Source organism: Stigmatopora nigra, chromosome 15 (genome assembly GCF_051989575.1).
Source record: "Stigmatopora nigra isolate UIUO_SnigA chromosome 15, RoL_Snig_1.1, whole genome shotgun sequence".
In the NCBI taxonomy this organism is placed as follows: domain Eukaryota; kingdom Metazoa; phylum Chordata; class Actinopteri; order Syngnathiformes; family Syngnathidae; genus Stigmatopora; species Stigmatopora nigra.
Genome location: NC_135522.1, coordinates 2,268,773 through 2,287,922, shown reverse-complemented (window position 1 = coordinate 2,287,922; position 19,150 = coordinate 2,268,773). Strand labels below are relative to the sequence as shown.

Sequence of the window (19,150 nt, the reverse complement as noted above, 5' to 3'; positions counted from 1 at the left end):
TCATATTGGGGGTGCCGATGCGCGAATCAATTATACAGCTAAAATGAAAAAAGTATTGCAGCTATTATGGTTCTTGTGCATCACTCTGTAGCATCTGTGAACAACAAAAAAGTATTTAAAATTCACCTCATATGGGGGGGGGGGCACTTTAATCCAAATAGACTGTGATAATATGAGTGCATGTGTACTACTTTATTTGTACTTGTAAGCACTCGGTATCAGTTCACACTGCCACTGTCTTCTCACTTTGTATACGTGGCTCCTACTGGGTACAAATCTTTTTACTATGCCAGTGTTTTCCTTCCAAAAAAAGGGGACCTAATGTTTGTGTTTACAGCTTTTTATCGGATGGAGTATTATGCATGATTTACTTTTATGGAGAACCGTTTTTTTTTTTTTTAAATGTTATTATTACTATTAAACTGGCTCTCTGTCATCCTCTTATTTTTGGTCTCTTTATTTTTGAGTTTTCAAGCCGCGAAAGCCGGAAAGAAATGCTATTTTTGTGGATCAGGACCATAACAGCCAAGACAAACCGACTCAAAGACAGTTTCTTCCCAAGAGCAGTACTCAACTGAAGTTCTGTACCTACGAAGATCTAATCGAGATTAATTACTTATCTGTATTTGCACTAAAACTCCATAAATGTAGTCACTTTTGTACCTACTTATTTATGTGACCTATTCCTGCTGACTCCTTATCCATCTTGACTTACTACTTATTTATGCTATTGACTACTTATTTCTTTATTACTTATTTATTGATTATTTATCCATTCATACGTTTATTGTTGTTATTTATGCACTTTCCTACTTATGTTTTTGACTACTTATATTGACTAATTATTTATTTATCCCTTATTTAACTCCTTTATTATTTGTGATATTGACTACATACTTATATATTTATCACTTATTTATTGATTATTTATCCCTCCATTCGTTTATTGTTGTCATTTTTGCACTTCCTTGCTCATGTTATTGACTACATATTATGTTGACTATTTCTTCATATATCACTTATTTAACTAAATTACTTAGTTATTATTTGTTGATTTTTTTATTTCAATTACTTAGTTATTATTTATTGATTTTTTTATTTATCCTGTTTGTTGTTGTTATATGTGCACTTTTTGGTCAAGCTTTAAATGTCATTATAATTATATATAATGGCAATAAAACGCATTGAAGTCAATGCAATTCAATAGTACAAAGCAGCAATACCTTACTTTGTCCACAAGAGGGCTCCTTGACAGCTGCAGCTTTCTACTAGTATACGTACACACTACTGGCGTTTTTGATGTTGGGAGTAGTCTAGCGTGGAGCAATTGGCCACACCCCTCTCATGAATAATTCATCATTCCCCTCTAGCCTACAGGGGACTCGTGCCAGAAAGGCTTCCCTTCCTTTCCCAGACGTCAAGCCGTTGCATTCACCGGTGGGAAGACAGACATTCGTGCTCGCTTTTCCGCCACTCCTTTATTGACAAGGACATGAAAATCCCCGGCCATGACCGGGGCGTGGGAGTCTATCTCCGCTACGACGTTTACGGTGGCTTTTGCTGGTTTATTTACAGGAGATCACCCAGCGATGGCTTCACATCGCCCCGACCGTGACCGACCTATTACCGTATCTGCCATAATGACGCCATTTGTACACCAGCTCCACTGAAGACCAACACGCAGGTGAATCACTTATTTATTTATTTTTTTGTATTTGTGGAAGATCGCATCCTTTGACCCAAACAATTGTGCAGGAAATTCAGCATGCCACTTCGGATAAGCTCGATATTGTTATCGTTGTCGCTGTTTTTTTAATCCTGTTGTTTTTTACACTTGGCGTGGTTTAAAAAAAACGTCGTTCCGTGAAGGCACCACTGGGAATGTTTAATTAACACAGGCGTGTATTATATGACAAACAATTGGTACATTTTTTTTCACTTATGAATGAAAACTTGCAATTCTTTATTTAAATGCACATACTGGCATTGACAATTTATTTTGTAAGGGACTAATATTGGTCATTTATGCTAAAATCTATGTTAAAAAATAGCATTCATATAGGTGGACATTATTAGGCCACAAAATTATCATTTTGCAAATAGGTGTGGCCTATTTGACATAAAAATGTTTATATCAAAATATTGATTAGTAGTAATGATTATTTTTCAATGTAATAACATGAAAATGAAAATGTTATTAAAACATGACTGGGAACAAAACTATTTATTTTCATTAATAACACTAAATATATGCATTTTATTTATGTTTCACTTAAATTTGGAGAACTGGTTAGAACTGGTCATCTTTCCATGTCATTGACGGCAATAGACGTCCAATCCTTGTTGATTATGGGATTATTCATCTGTGGACATCATTAATGGAAGGCAATGAATTAAATGCTGGGACTAAATAGTGAAATATGTTTTATTTTTTTTGTAAATTAGGGTTTGAAAACTGCTTTCTAATGAGAACAGATGAAATGGATTGAACTTTTTCCCATTGCAAACAGATGGTTGTTACCAGTTATGACAGGAAACAAATCCTTTGTGAAGGAATGACAGGATTAACTGACACAACATTACAATAAAACACCCCTTCTAACGTCTACATCACAAAAGAGCTTCTGTATGAACTTGTATGTTTTCCTTCTATCCATCCATCACTAGTTTTGTATATCCACCATCTGCCTCTTGATCTAACATCAATCATCAACTGGGTGGAGACCCATCATCCATTTTTTTTCCAACCCAAACCCCCATCATCCACCCATTCTTCCATTGTCTTCCCAAACAAACCCCTTAATCTTATTTTTAATATTTTTTTACACCAATCAGAGGGAGTTTTTCCCAAAAAAATCACTTAATTTGTTTGTCCTTTTGTTTTTCTTCTTGTTGAAGAGGACACAAACCAAAATGGCCACTCTTGCATTATTCATAGTTGGATATAAATGAAATTTGGTGGAAATATATGCAAATGGATCCTCAAAACCTGACACTTAATTTTCTTGTCTATGGCCTGATTAATTAGCTGTGCACTTATTGTTTAGAATTTGCCAGTAGATGGCATTTCTATGCAATGGCGCATTTAATGTCCCATAAGGTGTTTGATGATTTATTTTCAGATTTGTTCAATATACATATTATGAAACAACTTGATTTGAGTGAACTCAAAATAAAAAAATGCAAAAAAATGATTAAAAATGACAATTATTGATTAAAAAGATGGAAAATCAGGAAATTTAATATCCATCTATTCTCTTCATATGAATTTGATTCTAAAACAGAAAGTCAGCACTCATGATTTACTTTCTCGGGCCGGACAAAATGATGCGGTGGGCCAAATTTGGCCCCCGGGCCGCCACTTTGACACCCGTGGTGTAGCATTTCTGTATTAAAATACCTGGTGAATTGAGCTATTTTTCCTGTAACTCCACGGTTTACTCCAAAATTGGTTTCAGTAGTGTAAATAGATGCACTATATATATATACTATAATACAATAGTTATATTGTTTGTTTTTGTAATACTTAATATATTGTTTGCTATTGACAGTTATAGAGACCAATTCGAATAATCTTTTGATTTCTGCCAACCCCATTCAAATTGGATTAGACATCTTTCCCATCAAAATAGTATAAAATACAGGCATTTTTTTTAGGGGAAAGACTAAGCCATGTTGTTCTTTGACATATTTGCTCCCCTCCGTCCCTCCCTTGCCTCCCCCACTAACTTCTGTTCCTTAACAGCGGCAGTGCAGATGGGTATAATCCCACGCTAATCTGGCTAACCTTGTATAGTCTGTAGTCTGGGTTTAATACGACTCTGATTAAAGTCCCTCCCATCACGTGAGTCATTAGTTAATTAGATTACTAACATGTGCTAATTAAATGGACAAGGCACCTTTATTGAAGAGTGTTAATGTTGATTTTATTCCGATTTATTCTCTTTGCTCAAGTCGTCCACTTTTATGCTACCGAAAGTAAAACGTGCTGTTGTAAGAATGGGCTTGTTTTTGGGAGAAAGAAAGATGTCGTGGCAATGGGAGGTGAAGGATTTCGTTTGCTTTTCCAGATGGAAAGAAATAGTGGAGTGCAGGTTGCTTGACTGTCGTCCTTGATGATCTTTACAGCGTTTCCGTTTTGTCTGCTATAACGTCCCACGCTTGTGTGTTATTAAAATGTCCTTCAACATGTTTACAACCCCAAAATGTCCACTTGTCACAGGGCAGCCAATGTGGCAATTACCAGCAACTTCAGCACATCTGCAAAAAATGAAAATACGGTTAGTCGTAAATAAAACTACTGTATTTTCAGGACTATAAGGCGCACTTAAAAGTCTTAAATTTTCTACAAAATAGACAGGGCGCCTTATAATCCAGTGTACTTTATATATGGGAAAAATAATAAAATGTGTCATTCATTGACAGTGCGCCTTGTAATGGGATGCGCACTATAGTCCTGAAAATACTTTTTTTTAGATTAAATAACTTTATTCGTCCCATATTCAGAAAATACCATAAATCCAAATTTATTAAATTTGCCAAGTACTATGTATAACAAATTTCTGTTGCAATTTCTTATCTTTAATCACTCGTTAGTGCCTGAGGTTTCTTATTATAGCCCAGAGCTCATCTGATTTTGAGTTAATTTAATTTCCACCACCTAAAAACCACAAAGTTTAAATACCAAAATAGTCACTTGCCCAAACAGGGTTAAAAAAAAGTGTAATAATGAATCTAATAATTACCACTTTTCTAATGCAGATGGATATGGACATGTTTTTTTGTAAAATGGCCCTAAAACATGGCGTGCAGAATGGATTTGTTGAATTTGTTGTTGCAAATGTAAAAAATGAATTTGAATTAGGGCTCTGATCATATGCATTTAATTCCATTTTTGCAACCTATGTCAGATGGTAGCATTAAATCATTGTTCAGTAATTGGGTCGTCCATCTGTGCTGTCAAAGAAAGAAGGGAGACTTTTCATCAATTTTGTAAACAATGCAACTCTGTCATAACACGCTAGCATATTCAGCAGATTATTGGAAATCCATGTAATATATTTCATTATTTCATGTCTAATGTGATTCAATAGTTAAAGTAGTCAGTAAGGCACACCCATTTTAATAGATGGACAATAGCTGATTACCACCAAACTTTGTTAAAGTAGCAGAAAATCAACAAAATGGCAAATATTCATAAGAGAAATTTACTTTCTCCATTCCACTGCCCAATCTGTTTAAAATTCTCCCAAAACAGCCATTTTTGTTCTTAAAAATAATTTTGGAAAAATCGTAACACTGTATAAGCCCTTGTTATATCAACATCGGACTAAAAAAAAATAGCATAGGCATTTATTCAAGGCTAGTTTTGGGTTTTTTTCATCATTAGCATCAACAGAGGTCAGCAAAGGGTGTTTGGTGGGGGGGGGAGTTATCCAAATTTACCCAAGCCCACCCTCTCGAGTGCTAACAAGGATACACCGCAGGTCACGTAGAGCAGTAACTGTCGACAGATGGTGTGTATTTGTGCATGTGTGCACGCGCTTGGCATGTGGGATTCGCATGAATGAGCTTGACGCCATGCTAGCGCTGAGTCATGTTTGCTAGCTATCCAACGCCATGTGTGACTCAGGGTTAAGACATCAAATCAGTTTCTGTTTTATCCACAAGTCTCGTTAACTAACTGAGCTCAGAAGGATGTGGCCAGCAGGTGATGGAGATTCCGCCTTAATTAACAAGATGCTAACGGGATTGTTTGTATTTTTACATTTGGTCAATGTTTGGTCAATAAAAGTGCTGTTTTGGCTTTTTAAGAGTTAATGGAGTGTTTCATCGTTAGAAGTTGCTCTGAAATACTCGAATAAATGTCAGTATTTTTGATATGCAGCAAAATTACTGCCAGAAAAAGCTAAATAATCAAAGTCTATCTTAATTAATCCTTTTTTCAGATGCCCCGCCCACTTCTAAAAAATTCTAAAGATAAAATTGATATCACAACCAGAACGAGATTCAGATTTTTGCAGTCTACCACAGCATTCTATTCATAATCTTTCTATTATTTTTAAAATTGTGGGACTATATAGCCCAATGCTATCAAGCTAAGCATGATTAGCAATTCTGGTTGTGATGTCACAACCAGAATTTGCTAAAAACAAAGTCGCCAATCTCTACTTCATAGTTTTAAATGCAATAATTATACAAGTAGTCTTGTTTTAATTCATCTTCACTGCACTTTAAAACCATTAGCTTTCATTTTCTGCCAAAAAAATATGCAGCATTTTTTGCAAATATGCATAATGTATGTATGTGTGGGTGGCTTTGGATTTTAGACTCAGGCCTATCTTTTTCCTGCCTGCTTCTCAATGAGGATTAGCACACTGACACACATTATACACACGCAATGATAAGCAAGCTGGCGCATGCATTATGTCTTGGAAATAAGATGACAACTAGTCAGTGCAATTAGGATTTTGTGGGACAGTTCTCAGACAGGGGGGGCGGGGATTATGTCTATTTCTAGGCTAGTCATGCATATAGTGGTCGAGTTTTATAGAATTTGTTGTACATGGGAGTCATAGTGGTTTCATTCCAGATCCACAGGTTGAAATTATCCCTGATCTTCATGCTTTTTTGAGCTAAGAACTGTTGAAGAACTTGATTTATTTTGAAGGATGTCTAAAGTAGTTGGTTTTGTTCAAAAGTTAAATTTGTGGATGTTTTTAGGCGGTCAAAAGTTGTATGTAGGTCTCAAAATAACTTGATATTTGTCCGTATTTGTTCAATTTTAATGAAGAACTTTGTAGTACTACAATAAAACCTGGACGGTCTTAGAAAATGGAGAATAACCAAAGAATGTGTTTTCTATTGGTAATCAACAACTGAGGTTATGTAGGGCAAACTCCAAGATTGTAAACAAATAGATTATAAAAGACATACTCTAGATAAGACTAACAAGATTTATTCTATGAGTACCAATTAACATCAACTAGTACAAATCAGAGTCCAGATGGGACCGTGACAGGCTGTTCATTGTAGTTCGTATATTGAATAAAGTTTCTGGAACAAAAAGAATTGAAGATATACATTTTGGTCTGAAGCAGATGGATACAGAAGCATCAACAAAAAATGGGAAAACAGATGGGAATATTCCAAACAATTGTTTAAACTAAGAAGGACCCCTTTAAATCCCTGCTGACCCAATACAGATCCAGTCGGCAATTACTGTTGACCAATCGTGGGTGTACCCTAATTCTTTGTAAAGTCAACTGTTGACCTTTAACCCTAATGAGAACAACAAAGTTATCTCGTTCACCAATGGGCAAACTATGGCCCGCGGGCCACTTCTGGCCCGCTAGGCCTTTTAATTCGGCCCGCCGACGTTGTCCAAATGTACTTTTCTTCCCCAAGATGGCGCCGTCAAGCGGAAGCCAGTGGCAGTAGCTCTGTCCACTCTTATTTTTTTGTTTGTTTTACAGGCCTTCTATCTTTTTTTTTATTATATTTTAATATTTCTTAATACTTTCCTTTTTACTTTACTTTGTACTTTATACTTTAAAATGATGAGTATGTTAATACTTGAGTCCTATTTTTCTATTTATGTTGCATATGTACTGTTAACGGATGCACTTTTTTATTTGTATCGTATCTTCTGCTGACCCCGCCCATCTGTTACATTTTTTAAAGTCAATATGGCCCCCGGGCCCAAAAATTTGTCCACCCCTGAGCTAGTTCCAATTTTAAAGTTTCAGTTGGATTTCCATTTCAACCAATGAGGCGGGACTTTGTGATGTGTTATCAAGGGGAGTGACTACAGGTTTATTTTACAGTTTTTGGAAGTTGTTGCATATTTTATTGTTTTCAACCTAAATGCGAAAATTCTCTTCTTAAATGTTTTTATTTTATTTTGTATAACCCTTTTGTATTTGCATTATAATATGTCTAAGCCTTCTAAGACTTGTTTTTGTGATGTCATTGAGATGATACATCATTTCCCGTGCCATTAACACATTTATGTCTCATTTTAAACAACGTGGTCATACATGAAGATTTCTTAATGTTGGATTCTGTCTTGACAGGAAATACACGGTGAGCAATCATGTTCCGAAACAGTCTGAAGATGCTGCTGGGAAGCAAAAGCCGCAAGAACAATGGCGGTTAGTGTCTTAGTATCTTGCTACAAACCTTATCCAAACACATCTTACATTATGTACCCTATTCTTTTACAAAAATGCACTGAAACATTATGTCGACTCTGTTTTTTTCCCCCAGACAATAAACTCTCTGTTGGGTGAACAGAATTGACAAATGAAAACATGAATGTCCCTAAAAATCTTTAAAAATATGTTATAATAACAATGGTCTTTCTATTTGTACTATAAAGTAATCATATTGCATTTGCAGTTTTAAATTGGTCGTTTTTTGTCATTAAATTCCATTTAAATATGTTTTTTACACAATTTACGCAACTGCTGAACATAAAATAAATATTTACCTATCCAAGAAATTAGAACCAATGAATGTATTATATTTTTTATAGTATTAAATCCTTAATATTTCTACATTTTTGCCATTTTATTAACATTAATACAAAAGAATAACACTAGAGTGCAACCTCCAATTCTTGCAATTGACTTTAACTCAAAATATTACAAGTTAAGATCCCTAGTTTTTATATTGAGAGGCTATGTGACTGTATATATTAACAGCCCCATTTTTTCTTACCAGGTGGTGGCAGCATTGAGTCCACAAGCTCCGAAATACGACTGACGGAAGGCTTTACTCGTTCCCTTCCTTCGTCTCCTCTTAACATCCGTCAAGCCAAAATTATAACTGGTTAGTCTCATTTTTTTGTTCCAAAACACCCACTAGCTTAATGCTAACCTACAATAGAAAACGCCATTCATTGGTATTGGAAACATTAGCATCCCTTTGCAATTAATATTCCCACACACCTACGTCTCTAACATTCATTCAAAGATTTAAAAAAATATATATATGCTCTTTGTACACTGCCAAAACAAAAAAATACACAAAAATACGCTGCCAAAAACATGATAGCAACCAGTAGTGACATTTTTTGCTAATTTTGTTGCAATTTTCTTCATTTTTTCAATGCACTGATTAACTAACTCTCCAATTTCATATTTTTGTTGTCACATAATTTAAATTTTTTGGCTCTGAATAGTTTTACCTACTTATATTTTCCACAAAACTTAGCATTTAGCCCAAAAAAATGTGTATTACGTATACAGTAATGCAGTGTTGACGAGTGAAGTGAATGAGCATTTTTTAAATATTATTTTTTTTCCCTTTGGGATAAGTTTAGGATGTTATCCTTTATTAAAAATAAAACTCCAAAGCATAGTGTAAATGCAGCTGTCTTACAGTGAGGTTTAACTAGGTTTATCTCTGTCTCTTGGTTGATATACACAGCTGTGGGCTTGTTCTATTTTGTCTGCTAAAAGGGGGTGGCTTGACCTTTGACCTCTCATTTTCCTTGGTGAGAGATAAAACGGCGGAACTTCAAGACACCCCTTGTCATCCTCTCTTGCTTCGACTCCCCTTCCTTCTCCACGGGGTTGATTTGACACACTTGCACTAAACATTCCCATGTGTCGTCCATGTTTTTGTCAAAAACGTAAGATCAGAAAAGTACTTCTATTCGGACTTTGAAGCATTTTTTAAATTATTTTATAGGCTGGCAATCTAGTTGATGTGTGAAATTGCATAAGATTTTTGTTGAAAAGTAAGTGACCCACGAGCTTTACTTTAAATAGGGCTGTCTCGGATTGGGTAATATGTCGATTGTAGAAGCTACTCTTGTTTTGGGATTATGAAAAATATTTTTTATTAATTTAGATATTTCTGTGTAGCATCAATTTAACCATATTTTTTTCTTTTATTTTGTGAATTTTAGGCCGTCAGGGCGATAATCGGGTGCGCATTATAGTCCGGGAATGACGGTAAATCAAAATTTGTGTGTACTTGTATAATTGAAATCCTCTAAAAATTCATACATTTCTGTGTAACATCAATTTCATGATCATTTTTTCTTTCATTTTGTGAAATTTAGGCCGTCAGGGTGATAATCAAGTGCGCATTATAGTCCGTAAATGTCGGTAAATCAAAATTCGTGTGTACTTGTATAATTGAAATGCTCTAAAAATTCATACATTCAATGTTTTTTATTCTTTTGTAGATCATTTTACTACTTTCTAGTGTTCCAAACTACACCAAAAAACTTTTTTGAGTTAAATTGAATCGTGGTTGAATTTTATCCACCAAAATCCACCCCAGTTTTTCACAGTTAAAAAATCGAACCCTCCAAAAAACAAAAAAAACTTTTCCCCAGAACACAGTTGCCCTGTGTTGAGTTACTCTCGGTATCCGTCCTTCTTTCTCTTCGTCTGCGTGTGTGTGTAAGAGTGTGTAGGAGTGTGTAAAACTGTGTGTGTTTTGGTTGGAGGAGGGGAGTCTTGATTTGCGCTGCAGTCAGACCAGAGAGATCGTCTTTCAGACCAGATATGGAAGCTCTGCCTTAGAAACCAGGACAAAAAATCAAGACTTTAAAAACACTTTCTTACTTGGAGATCATCACCCAAGCTTAGGATTTTATTTTGAGCAAAATTGTAGGTCAGATCTGCACGTTTTTGGAATTTTAAGAAGCAATGATCTTGGTCTGACGTGAGTTGCGGTCAACTTTAAAAGCTCTCCGTTGATGCGTGCGTGGACGTTTCGATGGACTGACCATTAAGTTGTGCTTTCCTGCTAACGGACTGTTTTCATTATGCCTGGCTGGAGTCAAACTTAAGTATCTTTGAGTGCTTTTCCATTTCTGGAGAGAGAGAGAGAGTCTTGGTTAGGCTTATCTTCTTACTCCCTCCATCTCCCTTTGTGTTCTCTGGAGAAGGAGGAGCTCAAAAAGTCACTGATGATTCTTTTTCCATTGGGGACGGAGGAAGAAGTTGGAAATGATCGTTATGGTTACAAAAGAAGCGTTTTGACGGACCTTTTCTCGTATTGGGGACACCGAGGTGAAGCGGTTTTGCCAGGTGACGACAGCTCTTGGATTTGTTGACGCCGCCCTCCACATGGAAACACTCTGAACCAATTACCGCAAGCCGGTGGCTCGTTATGGACTGCACGGCGGTGATTTTGAAAACATGCGCCCGTTCCAGGACCGTGTGGCGAAGAAGGCGAAGGCGCCGGGCGGAGGAGGCACGACACCCATGGAGGTCGGCGCGAAATTGTCGTTGCGGGCCGGTGGCCGTCTATGGACGTGCTTCGTCTATTCTGCGGAGTTGGCTTTTTTATGTTTGCTGCTGTCTCGGACATGAGGAAAACGCCGATCTGTGTCAGGATTGGGATGAGAGACCAATCCGGGGAGAGAGGGGGATTGGGAGAGGAGGTTCGGTGGAAGGTGAGAGACATGTTGAATTTCAGGGGAAATGTGGGGAGCGTCTGTTGTTGGTGAGGCTTGCTGATGTTGTGGAAACTCTTCTGAACATTATTTCTAGGGCAAGGGGTCAAGACTAGCACGAGAATTTAGTGGAGAAGTTTTGTGGTAAAAACCTGGTGGCAAGGATTGTGCCTTTTTAAAAAGGAAAATAATGTCAAAATAGCCAAGTATAGGCTTAAACATACATATACTACTTATACTACATATACTACATATACTACATATACTACATATGCTACATATGCTACATATGCTACATATACTACATATACTACATATACTTCATATACTACATATACTACATATACTTCATAGACTTCATATACTACATATACTTCATATACTGCATATACTTCATAGACTTCATAGACTTCATATACTACATATACTTCTTATACTTCATATACTACATATACTTCATAGACTTCATAGACTTCATATACTACATATACTTCATATACTTCATATACTTCATATACTACATATACTTCATATACTTCATATATTACATATACTTCATAGACTTCATATACTACATATACTACATAATATACTTCATATACTACATAATATACTTCATATACTACATATACTACATATACTTCATATACTACATATCCTTCATATACTACATCTACTTCATATACTACATATACTTCATATACTTCATATACTACATATACTTCATATACTACATATACTTCATATACTACATATCCTACATATACCACATATACTACATATACTTCATATACTTCATATACTACATATCCTACATCTACTACATCTACTTCATATACTACATATACTACAAATACTACATATACTACATATACTACATACAATAGTGTAAAAATGGGTCAAGATGAAAATGATGTAAAAATCCGAGGCTCCTCCAAAATGGAGAATGTTTGAGAATTTCCATTTTATTTTTTGCTCAGCGACTTGCACAGTCTGTCATTGACTAACCGCACGTGAGTGTGTAGTTGCACGCACAATGCTTTTCTATTATTCGCTCCACCAGTCATCAATTTATAGCTTTAATTATAGACTGTCAAGAGACGCTATGTTTTTTTTCCTCTTTTACTGCGGTTTCCGCGCACACAACCACATTGGAGTACGCGCATGCGTCTGTGCGACTGTATGAGTCTCGTGGTGGTAAAATAATTATCATACATAGCCGTGTGGCAAAAGTATTTTCATTTAGTAATATAAAGATGGTGTTTGGCTTGGCTGATGAATATATGTACTTTCATTTTTATTCCAAAAATGTTTCCAGTGGAAAATGATGCAAAATTCCACAAACAACATTTTAGGTTTTCAAATTATTATATTTTTTCTTCCAAATTTTAACCACATGGCAACATTCTTAGAAAAAAGCTATTTCTAATGCAGTGCCACATACCAATAACTACTATTAATTTATTTTTAATAGAAAATATGAATAAAATCTCCATATCAAAAATAGATATGAGCCATGCTTGTTTTAATATATGTATTTCTATTTTTTTTTAATTTATTACATTTATAAAATATTTTTTGCAGTTTTTTCCATTTTATTATAAGTAGAATCATTTCTTTTACTTATGACTTTTTAATATGGATTTTTCAAAAACTATTTTTCTTCATAACTATTATTAATATTGTTAATCTCAAAATGAATTCATTCATTTTATTCAAATATCTTTATATATTTTTTTTCCAATCGCACAGTATGTATGTATTCAATTGTACATTAATAATACTAGAAAATATTCTCCTGTAACCTGCAATCAGGGCCTCGAAATAATACAAATTTAAGACTACAAAAAGATGCGTCCATTTTTGAGTCTTTTCAGAGTATTCTGCTGAAAACTAGAGAACATTCCAACCCCCCAAACTTCCCTGGCAAGCGTTTCCAATTTCTTTCAGATGCACTTTAATTGACGTCGCCTTCACAGTCCCTTTAATTTTCGGTCCAAGTGGTTGGAAAGTGGTGATACAGCACAGAAAACATATGGACACCCCAACCGGGAAAAGAGAGATTCCTCCTCTTCCTCTCCAGAAAGCCAAAATAGTGAAACAAATCTTCAGCTAAACATCTACTATAGCATTAGCCAATTTTTTCCCTTAAAATGCCTATCAAAACACTAAAAACTCAACTCTCACCGCTTTTAAAGTCATAAATACACATTTTTTTTGGCCTGTATTCATTTACTCTAGTATTTTTTATATTGTTGTATAGTCTTTATATATGCTTTGGGTGAAATATACTGTATTTAATCCTTGCTGTTATTAAACATTGTCATACCAAAAATATAATCAACAACCTTGGAATTTGGTACTATTGACTTCAAGATTCCCATCTGGAAATGAGCAAAAATTGAAGATTTATATCTGTCATATTTCCATATTTTGCAGGTGAAGAAGACGAGTTAGGACCGCCTCCCTCCGTGGATGAGGCAGCTGACGCTCTGATGACCAGACTCGGCTTTTTATTGGGGGAGAAGATCAATAATGAAGAACCAGGCTTACCTCACCAGGCCCAAATGGACGGACAGGTAATCCCACACTCAAATACGCATAATAACAGTAAATTGGCAGGTCAAAATAGCCAATTTTTGGATTTCCATGTGTTTCCACATACTGCATATACTGCATACATACCTGTCAACTGGTACGTTCTCGCCGTAATTGGTACAACTGAAAGCCCATTTTTATATTGGTACGCTGTACACATGAAAATGGTACGCTAAACGGTGATTTTGAGAAAAATAAATAAATTAAGGCACTTTCTAGCCATTTTTCACCATCCGCCATTGTTTCTTCCCGGAAACGCATGTCTGCCAAGTGATATATGTACCGGCGCCTCTGATTGGCTAAAAAAAAAAGATCATGATAAACATTTCGTTTTGTAACACTTTCACCATGTGATTTCCGTTTCCTGTTCCCTTGTTTATGTTTAAAAAAGTAAAGTGGTAAGATTTTCCATGTATTTATACATATATGTAAGGGCGAAAACAAAATTTGGTAAGATCACAAATGGTTCGAGGTTGACAGGTATGTGCATATACTGCATATACTGCATATACTGCATATACTGCATATACTGCATATACTGCATATACCGCATATACCGCATATACTGCATATACTGCATTTACTGCATTTACTGTATTTACTGCATACTCTACATATACCACATTTACTGCATATTCTGCATATACTGCATACACTGCATATACTCCATATACTGCATATACTGCATTTACTGCATATACTACATATACTGCATTTACTGCATATACTGCATTTACTGCATATACTGCATACACTGCATACTCTACATATACCGCATATACTGCATACACTGCATATAATGCATAAACTGCAGATACTGAATATTCTACATATACTACATATACTACATATACTACATATACTACATATAATACATATACTACATATAATACATATACTACATTTACTACATATACTACATATACTACATATACTACATATACTACATATACTACATATACTACGTATACTACATATACTACATATGTGTAGTTGATTGGGATTCACATAAAGTAAATCAGTTCACTCAGAATCATATTGGTACAAAAAAAGGATATTTATCTTTCACAAGTAATAGAAAACAGGCAGAAGTTATAAACTTTCAGTTATTTGTTAAATTCTCAAGGTACTTAAAAAATATCCTAAGAAAAGTATCTTATGGCTAAATCCCCTTTTCTCCCCATTAGAGAATCTCCCCTTCTTCCAGTCTGGACAGCAGCAACGCGTCTCCCTCATCCACACTGCAGCCTCCCGCCGGCGTGGAAGGCAACAACAACAACAAAGCGCCCGTCCTCGCCTCCATCACCTCCCCCACGTCAACCCTAGAAAGCCGAGATAGCGGCATCATCGGTAAACACACCGCCATTTTCACCAAACTTTATCTCCACTTTACTAATTTCCACTAAAACTGCAACTCAAACCAAATCATCCCTTGTTTACAAAAAATCCATTCCCTTCAATCTGGCAACCCTTAATATACAAATAAACTAAATGATCTTGCAGCTACGTTGACCAGCTACTCGGCCGAATCGGCCGCGGAACGCGATGACGGCGTCAAACAACCCGCCGAGGGTTACCATGGCAGCAGCCTCAAACTCTGGAGGCAAGGGGCGCGGCCTGTGGTGGCGTCCACTTCCTCTTCCTGCATGATAGCTACCGGAGACTCGGCCGACGACCTCCTCTACCGGGCGGAGGACAACAACATGGCTTCTACGTATAGCCTGAACAAGCTCCACCCAGATTGGGGCCAAGATGCCAAACACTTGTCAGGATCCACCCACTCCATCCCACTCTACCTAATGCCTCGGCCCAATTCGGTTGCTGGTAAGATGGCCGTTTCTGTCTGTCGGTTCCGTAACGCGTTTCCTGTCGGGAAGGAAATCTCGCGCTCGTCAGCTTTAGCGGGATTTTTGCCTGGCAGGAAAGTCGTAATGCCTTCTCAGATTTTCCTCTCTTGCACACATATTTTTATTCATATACATACATATTTCAAACAAATAATTAATGCATTTATTCTGATATATCTTTTTTTTTATCTATAATGATAATGATAATAACAGAGTTTTAATGTTTTTCTGGGATGCCAGTCAAAATTTGGATTGGACATCTAGTGGATTGACTCATTGGCTCCTCCCACTAAAAAAAATGGATTGGACGCCTAGCGACGTCAAGGGCGGCCAACAAGTGAAATTATTTTAAATTATAAAAAATACTATATAGATAAGCAATCATTGTTGTATACTTTTGATTTTTTTTAAAAAAATGTTTAACCATTTTAATAACTCATTGGCTCCTCCCACTAAAAAAAAAAGATTGGTCGCCAAGTGGCATCAAGGGCAGCCAACAAGTGAAATTATTTTACATCATGAAAAATAATATAAAGATAAGCAATCATTGTTGTATACTTTTGTTTTTTTTTATTTTTTTTGAATCATTTTAATAACTCATTGGCTCCTCCCACTAAAAAAAATGATTGGTCGCCTAGTGGCATCAAGGGCAGCCAACAAGTGAAATTATTTTAAATTATAAAAAATACTATATAGATAAGCAATCATTGTTGTATACTTTTGATTTTTAAAAAAATATTTTTTTAACCATTTTAATAACTCATTGGCCCCTCCCACTAAAAAAAATGGATTGGACGCCTCGTGGCATCAAGAGCAGCCAACAAGTGAAATAATTTTACATCATTAAAAAAAATAATATATAGATACCCAATCATTGTTGTATACTTTTTAAACACCATGTTAATAATTCATTGGCCCTTCCCAGTCCAAAAAAAAAAAAATGATTGGTCGCCTAGCATCATGAAGGGCAGCCATTGAGTCAATTTATCTTAAATCATGAAAAATAATATAAAGATAAGCCCTCATTGTTGTACATATACTTTTAAAAAATGTTGTGTTTTAAATACACTGTTAATAACTCATTGGCCTCTCCCATTCAAAATGGATTGGACTTGAAGTGATATTAAAGACAGTTCAATAAGTTCCTAGATGATCACAATTGTTGAAATGAAAGAGTTAAAGCGTAAAAAGTGCCATAGTTGGATGTCATCCTCCCTTCCCGTTTTTTTTCATGCTCACTTGGTCACTGACTCACCAACATTGGAGAAGAGTACTTGAAAGAGGAAGGAAGTAACATGTATGACGTCTCCTAACACACACACACACACATACACAGGATATGAAACACAGTTAGTACTAACCTTTTTTTGTGGTTGTACGTTTCTGACTGTTGTCCGTTTCACAAATTCGGTGAGTATTATTTTTCTTTTTGTATACAAACCCCGACATTTTCTTTCAGTGAGCTTTGCGACCGCAAATCATAGCCGTGCTTAGGTTTGCACATTCTGGAGACCTTTTTGGTAAGAGTGTTATTATGTTGTTGCTTTGCTTTGTACACGTGCTACTGCTGGGGGTGCTGTGTAGCAGTTAAGAACTACTTCATTTACTTTGCTTTTTGTTGGGATGCTAAACAAAGAAAAGTTCCATATTGAACTCTATGATGACTTTTTTTTAAAGTCTTATAGTCAAGTGGTTTAACTTATTAGCAGAATGAAGGAAGGTAAAGTCAGACTGGGTTCAGGAACAAAGCTGTTCACATAGTATTTGGTGATTTCCTCTGTTTTTAAGCCTAAAGTTTAGACTGTTGATTTGTTCTAATGTACAGGCAATTTAGAAATTATATACATTTCAGATTGTTCTCATTTCCGGCTTTGGCGTGCGTAACATCAATAATGGAATGAGTTGTGGTGTTTGGTGCTCGGACGTTTGGTCGCCGGTCTTTTGGTCGCCGGTCAAATGGTGACAGAGAGTTTACTGTTGAAACCAGCTCTCAAAATTTAATATCTAAGAGAGATAGTTTAATATCTAAGAGAGAGAGAGAGAGTTTAATATCTAAGTACTGTTTAATATTTAAGTAATGTTTAATATTTAAGTAATGTTTAATATTTAAGTAATGTTTAATATTTAAGTACTGTTTAATATTTAAGTACTGTTTAATATCTAAGTACTGTTGAAAACAGTAGATGTTTAGATATTAAACTCATGAATATAATTTTGAAAACTGATTTCAACAGTACTTAGATATTAAACAGTACTTGGATATTAAACAGTACTTAGATATTAAACAGTACTTGGATATTAAACAGTACTTAGATATTAAACAGTACTTAAATATTAAACAGTACTTACATATTAAACCCTTTCTCATGAATATAATTTTGAGAGCTGGTTTCAACAGTAGAATTGACAATAAGCAGAAAAACTCTTTAAGAAAATAATAAAGTAATGCATGGAAACTTATTCAAGCTTCATGTATTAAAGCTCCAATGTTGTATTTCTGTTTTAAAGAACTTGACTTGAATTGAAAATGTCAAATCATGTTTTATTTTTGTTATTTTTCAGCCTCTAGTTCTGCTCAACTTGAAGATCTAACCTACCTGGATGAGCAGCAAAAAGCCACCCCATCCCGGGCATCCCTCAGAATGCCCAGACAGAATTCTGGAAGTCGAAGTCAACAGGAAAAGAGAGGTAAAATCATATCACCAATTAAAAACCCAGTATTTTTTCCTGTTTTGTTTGAATATGAACATTTTCTTTCCCAACTCACAGTTCAGTTGACTCCATATCTCAGCCTGAAGCCCCTCCACTTTGAAATTCCCGGACTCTGTTCCGATTGGAGCTTTACCGGGAGGGAATGGCTTTTCCAGGAGGTGGACACTTGCCTCTCCAGCGACGACCCATTAATCAATCAAGGGGTGATCATCGTCGGAAATATGGGTTTTGGAAAGACGGCCATTATTGCCCGCCTGGTGGCCCTCAGTTGTCATGGGAACCGCATGTGGCCGACATCCGCCGGCTTCCAGACGCCTCCCAAATGTAAGTAAAGGTTAAACATTTAGAACGTGTGTCAAAATGGCGGCCCGGGGGCCAAATCTGGCCCGCCGTATCATTTTGTGTGGTCCGGAAAGTAAATCATGAGTGTCGACTTTCTGTTTTAGGATTAAATTAAAATGAAAAGTATAGATGTATATTAAATTTTCTGATTTTTCACCTTTTAAATCAATAATTGTCATTTTTTTAATGATTTTTTTCTGTGTTTTTAGTTCAAAAATCATTTTGTAAAATC

The 19,150-nt window shown here is 35.8% G+C and overlaps 1 protein-coding gene across 5 annotated transcripts in view; it reads left to right on the top strand.

The window, feature by feature from the left end:
- Positions 1-1,328: 1,328 nt before the first annotated feature.
- Positions 1,329-19,150, top strand: part of tanc2a (tetratricopeptide repeat, ankyrin repeat and coiled-coil containing 2a) — a 29,304-nt gene continuing 11,482 nt past the window's right edge. The window contains exons 1-8 of one of the 5 annotated variants that reach the window (XM_077734575.1): positions 1,329-1,684; positions 8,076-8,153; positions 8,725-8,832; positions 13,859-13,998; positions 15,205-15,367; positions 15,521-15,841; positions 18,427-18,552; positions 18,634-18,900. In XM_077734575.1, coding sequence (XP_077590701.1) covers positions 8,096-8,153; positions 8,725-8,832; positions 13,859-13,998; positions 15,205-15,367; positions 15,521-15,841; positions 18,427-18,552; positions 18,634-18,900 — 1,183 coding nt within the window. In that variant the 5' untranslated portion in view covers positions 1,329-1,684; positions 8,076-8,095. Of the gene's footprint in view, positions 1,685-8,075; positions 8,154-8,724; positions 8,833-10,516; positions 11,420-13,858; positions 13,999-15,204; positions 15,368-15,520; positions 15,842-17,234; positions 17,275-18,426; positions 18,901-19,150 lie in introns of those variants that run through there. The other 4 variants (XM_077734573.1, XM_077734572.1, XM_077734571.1 and 1 more) reach the window with 4 other exon arrangements.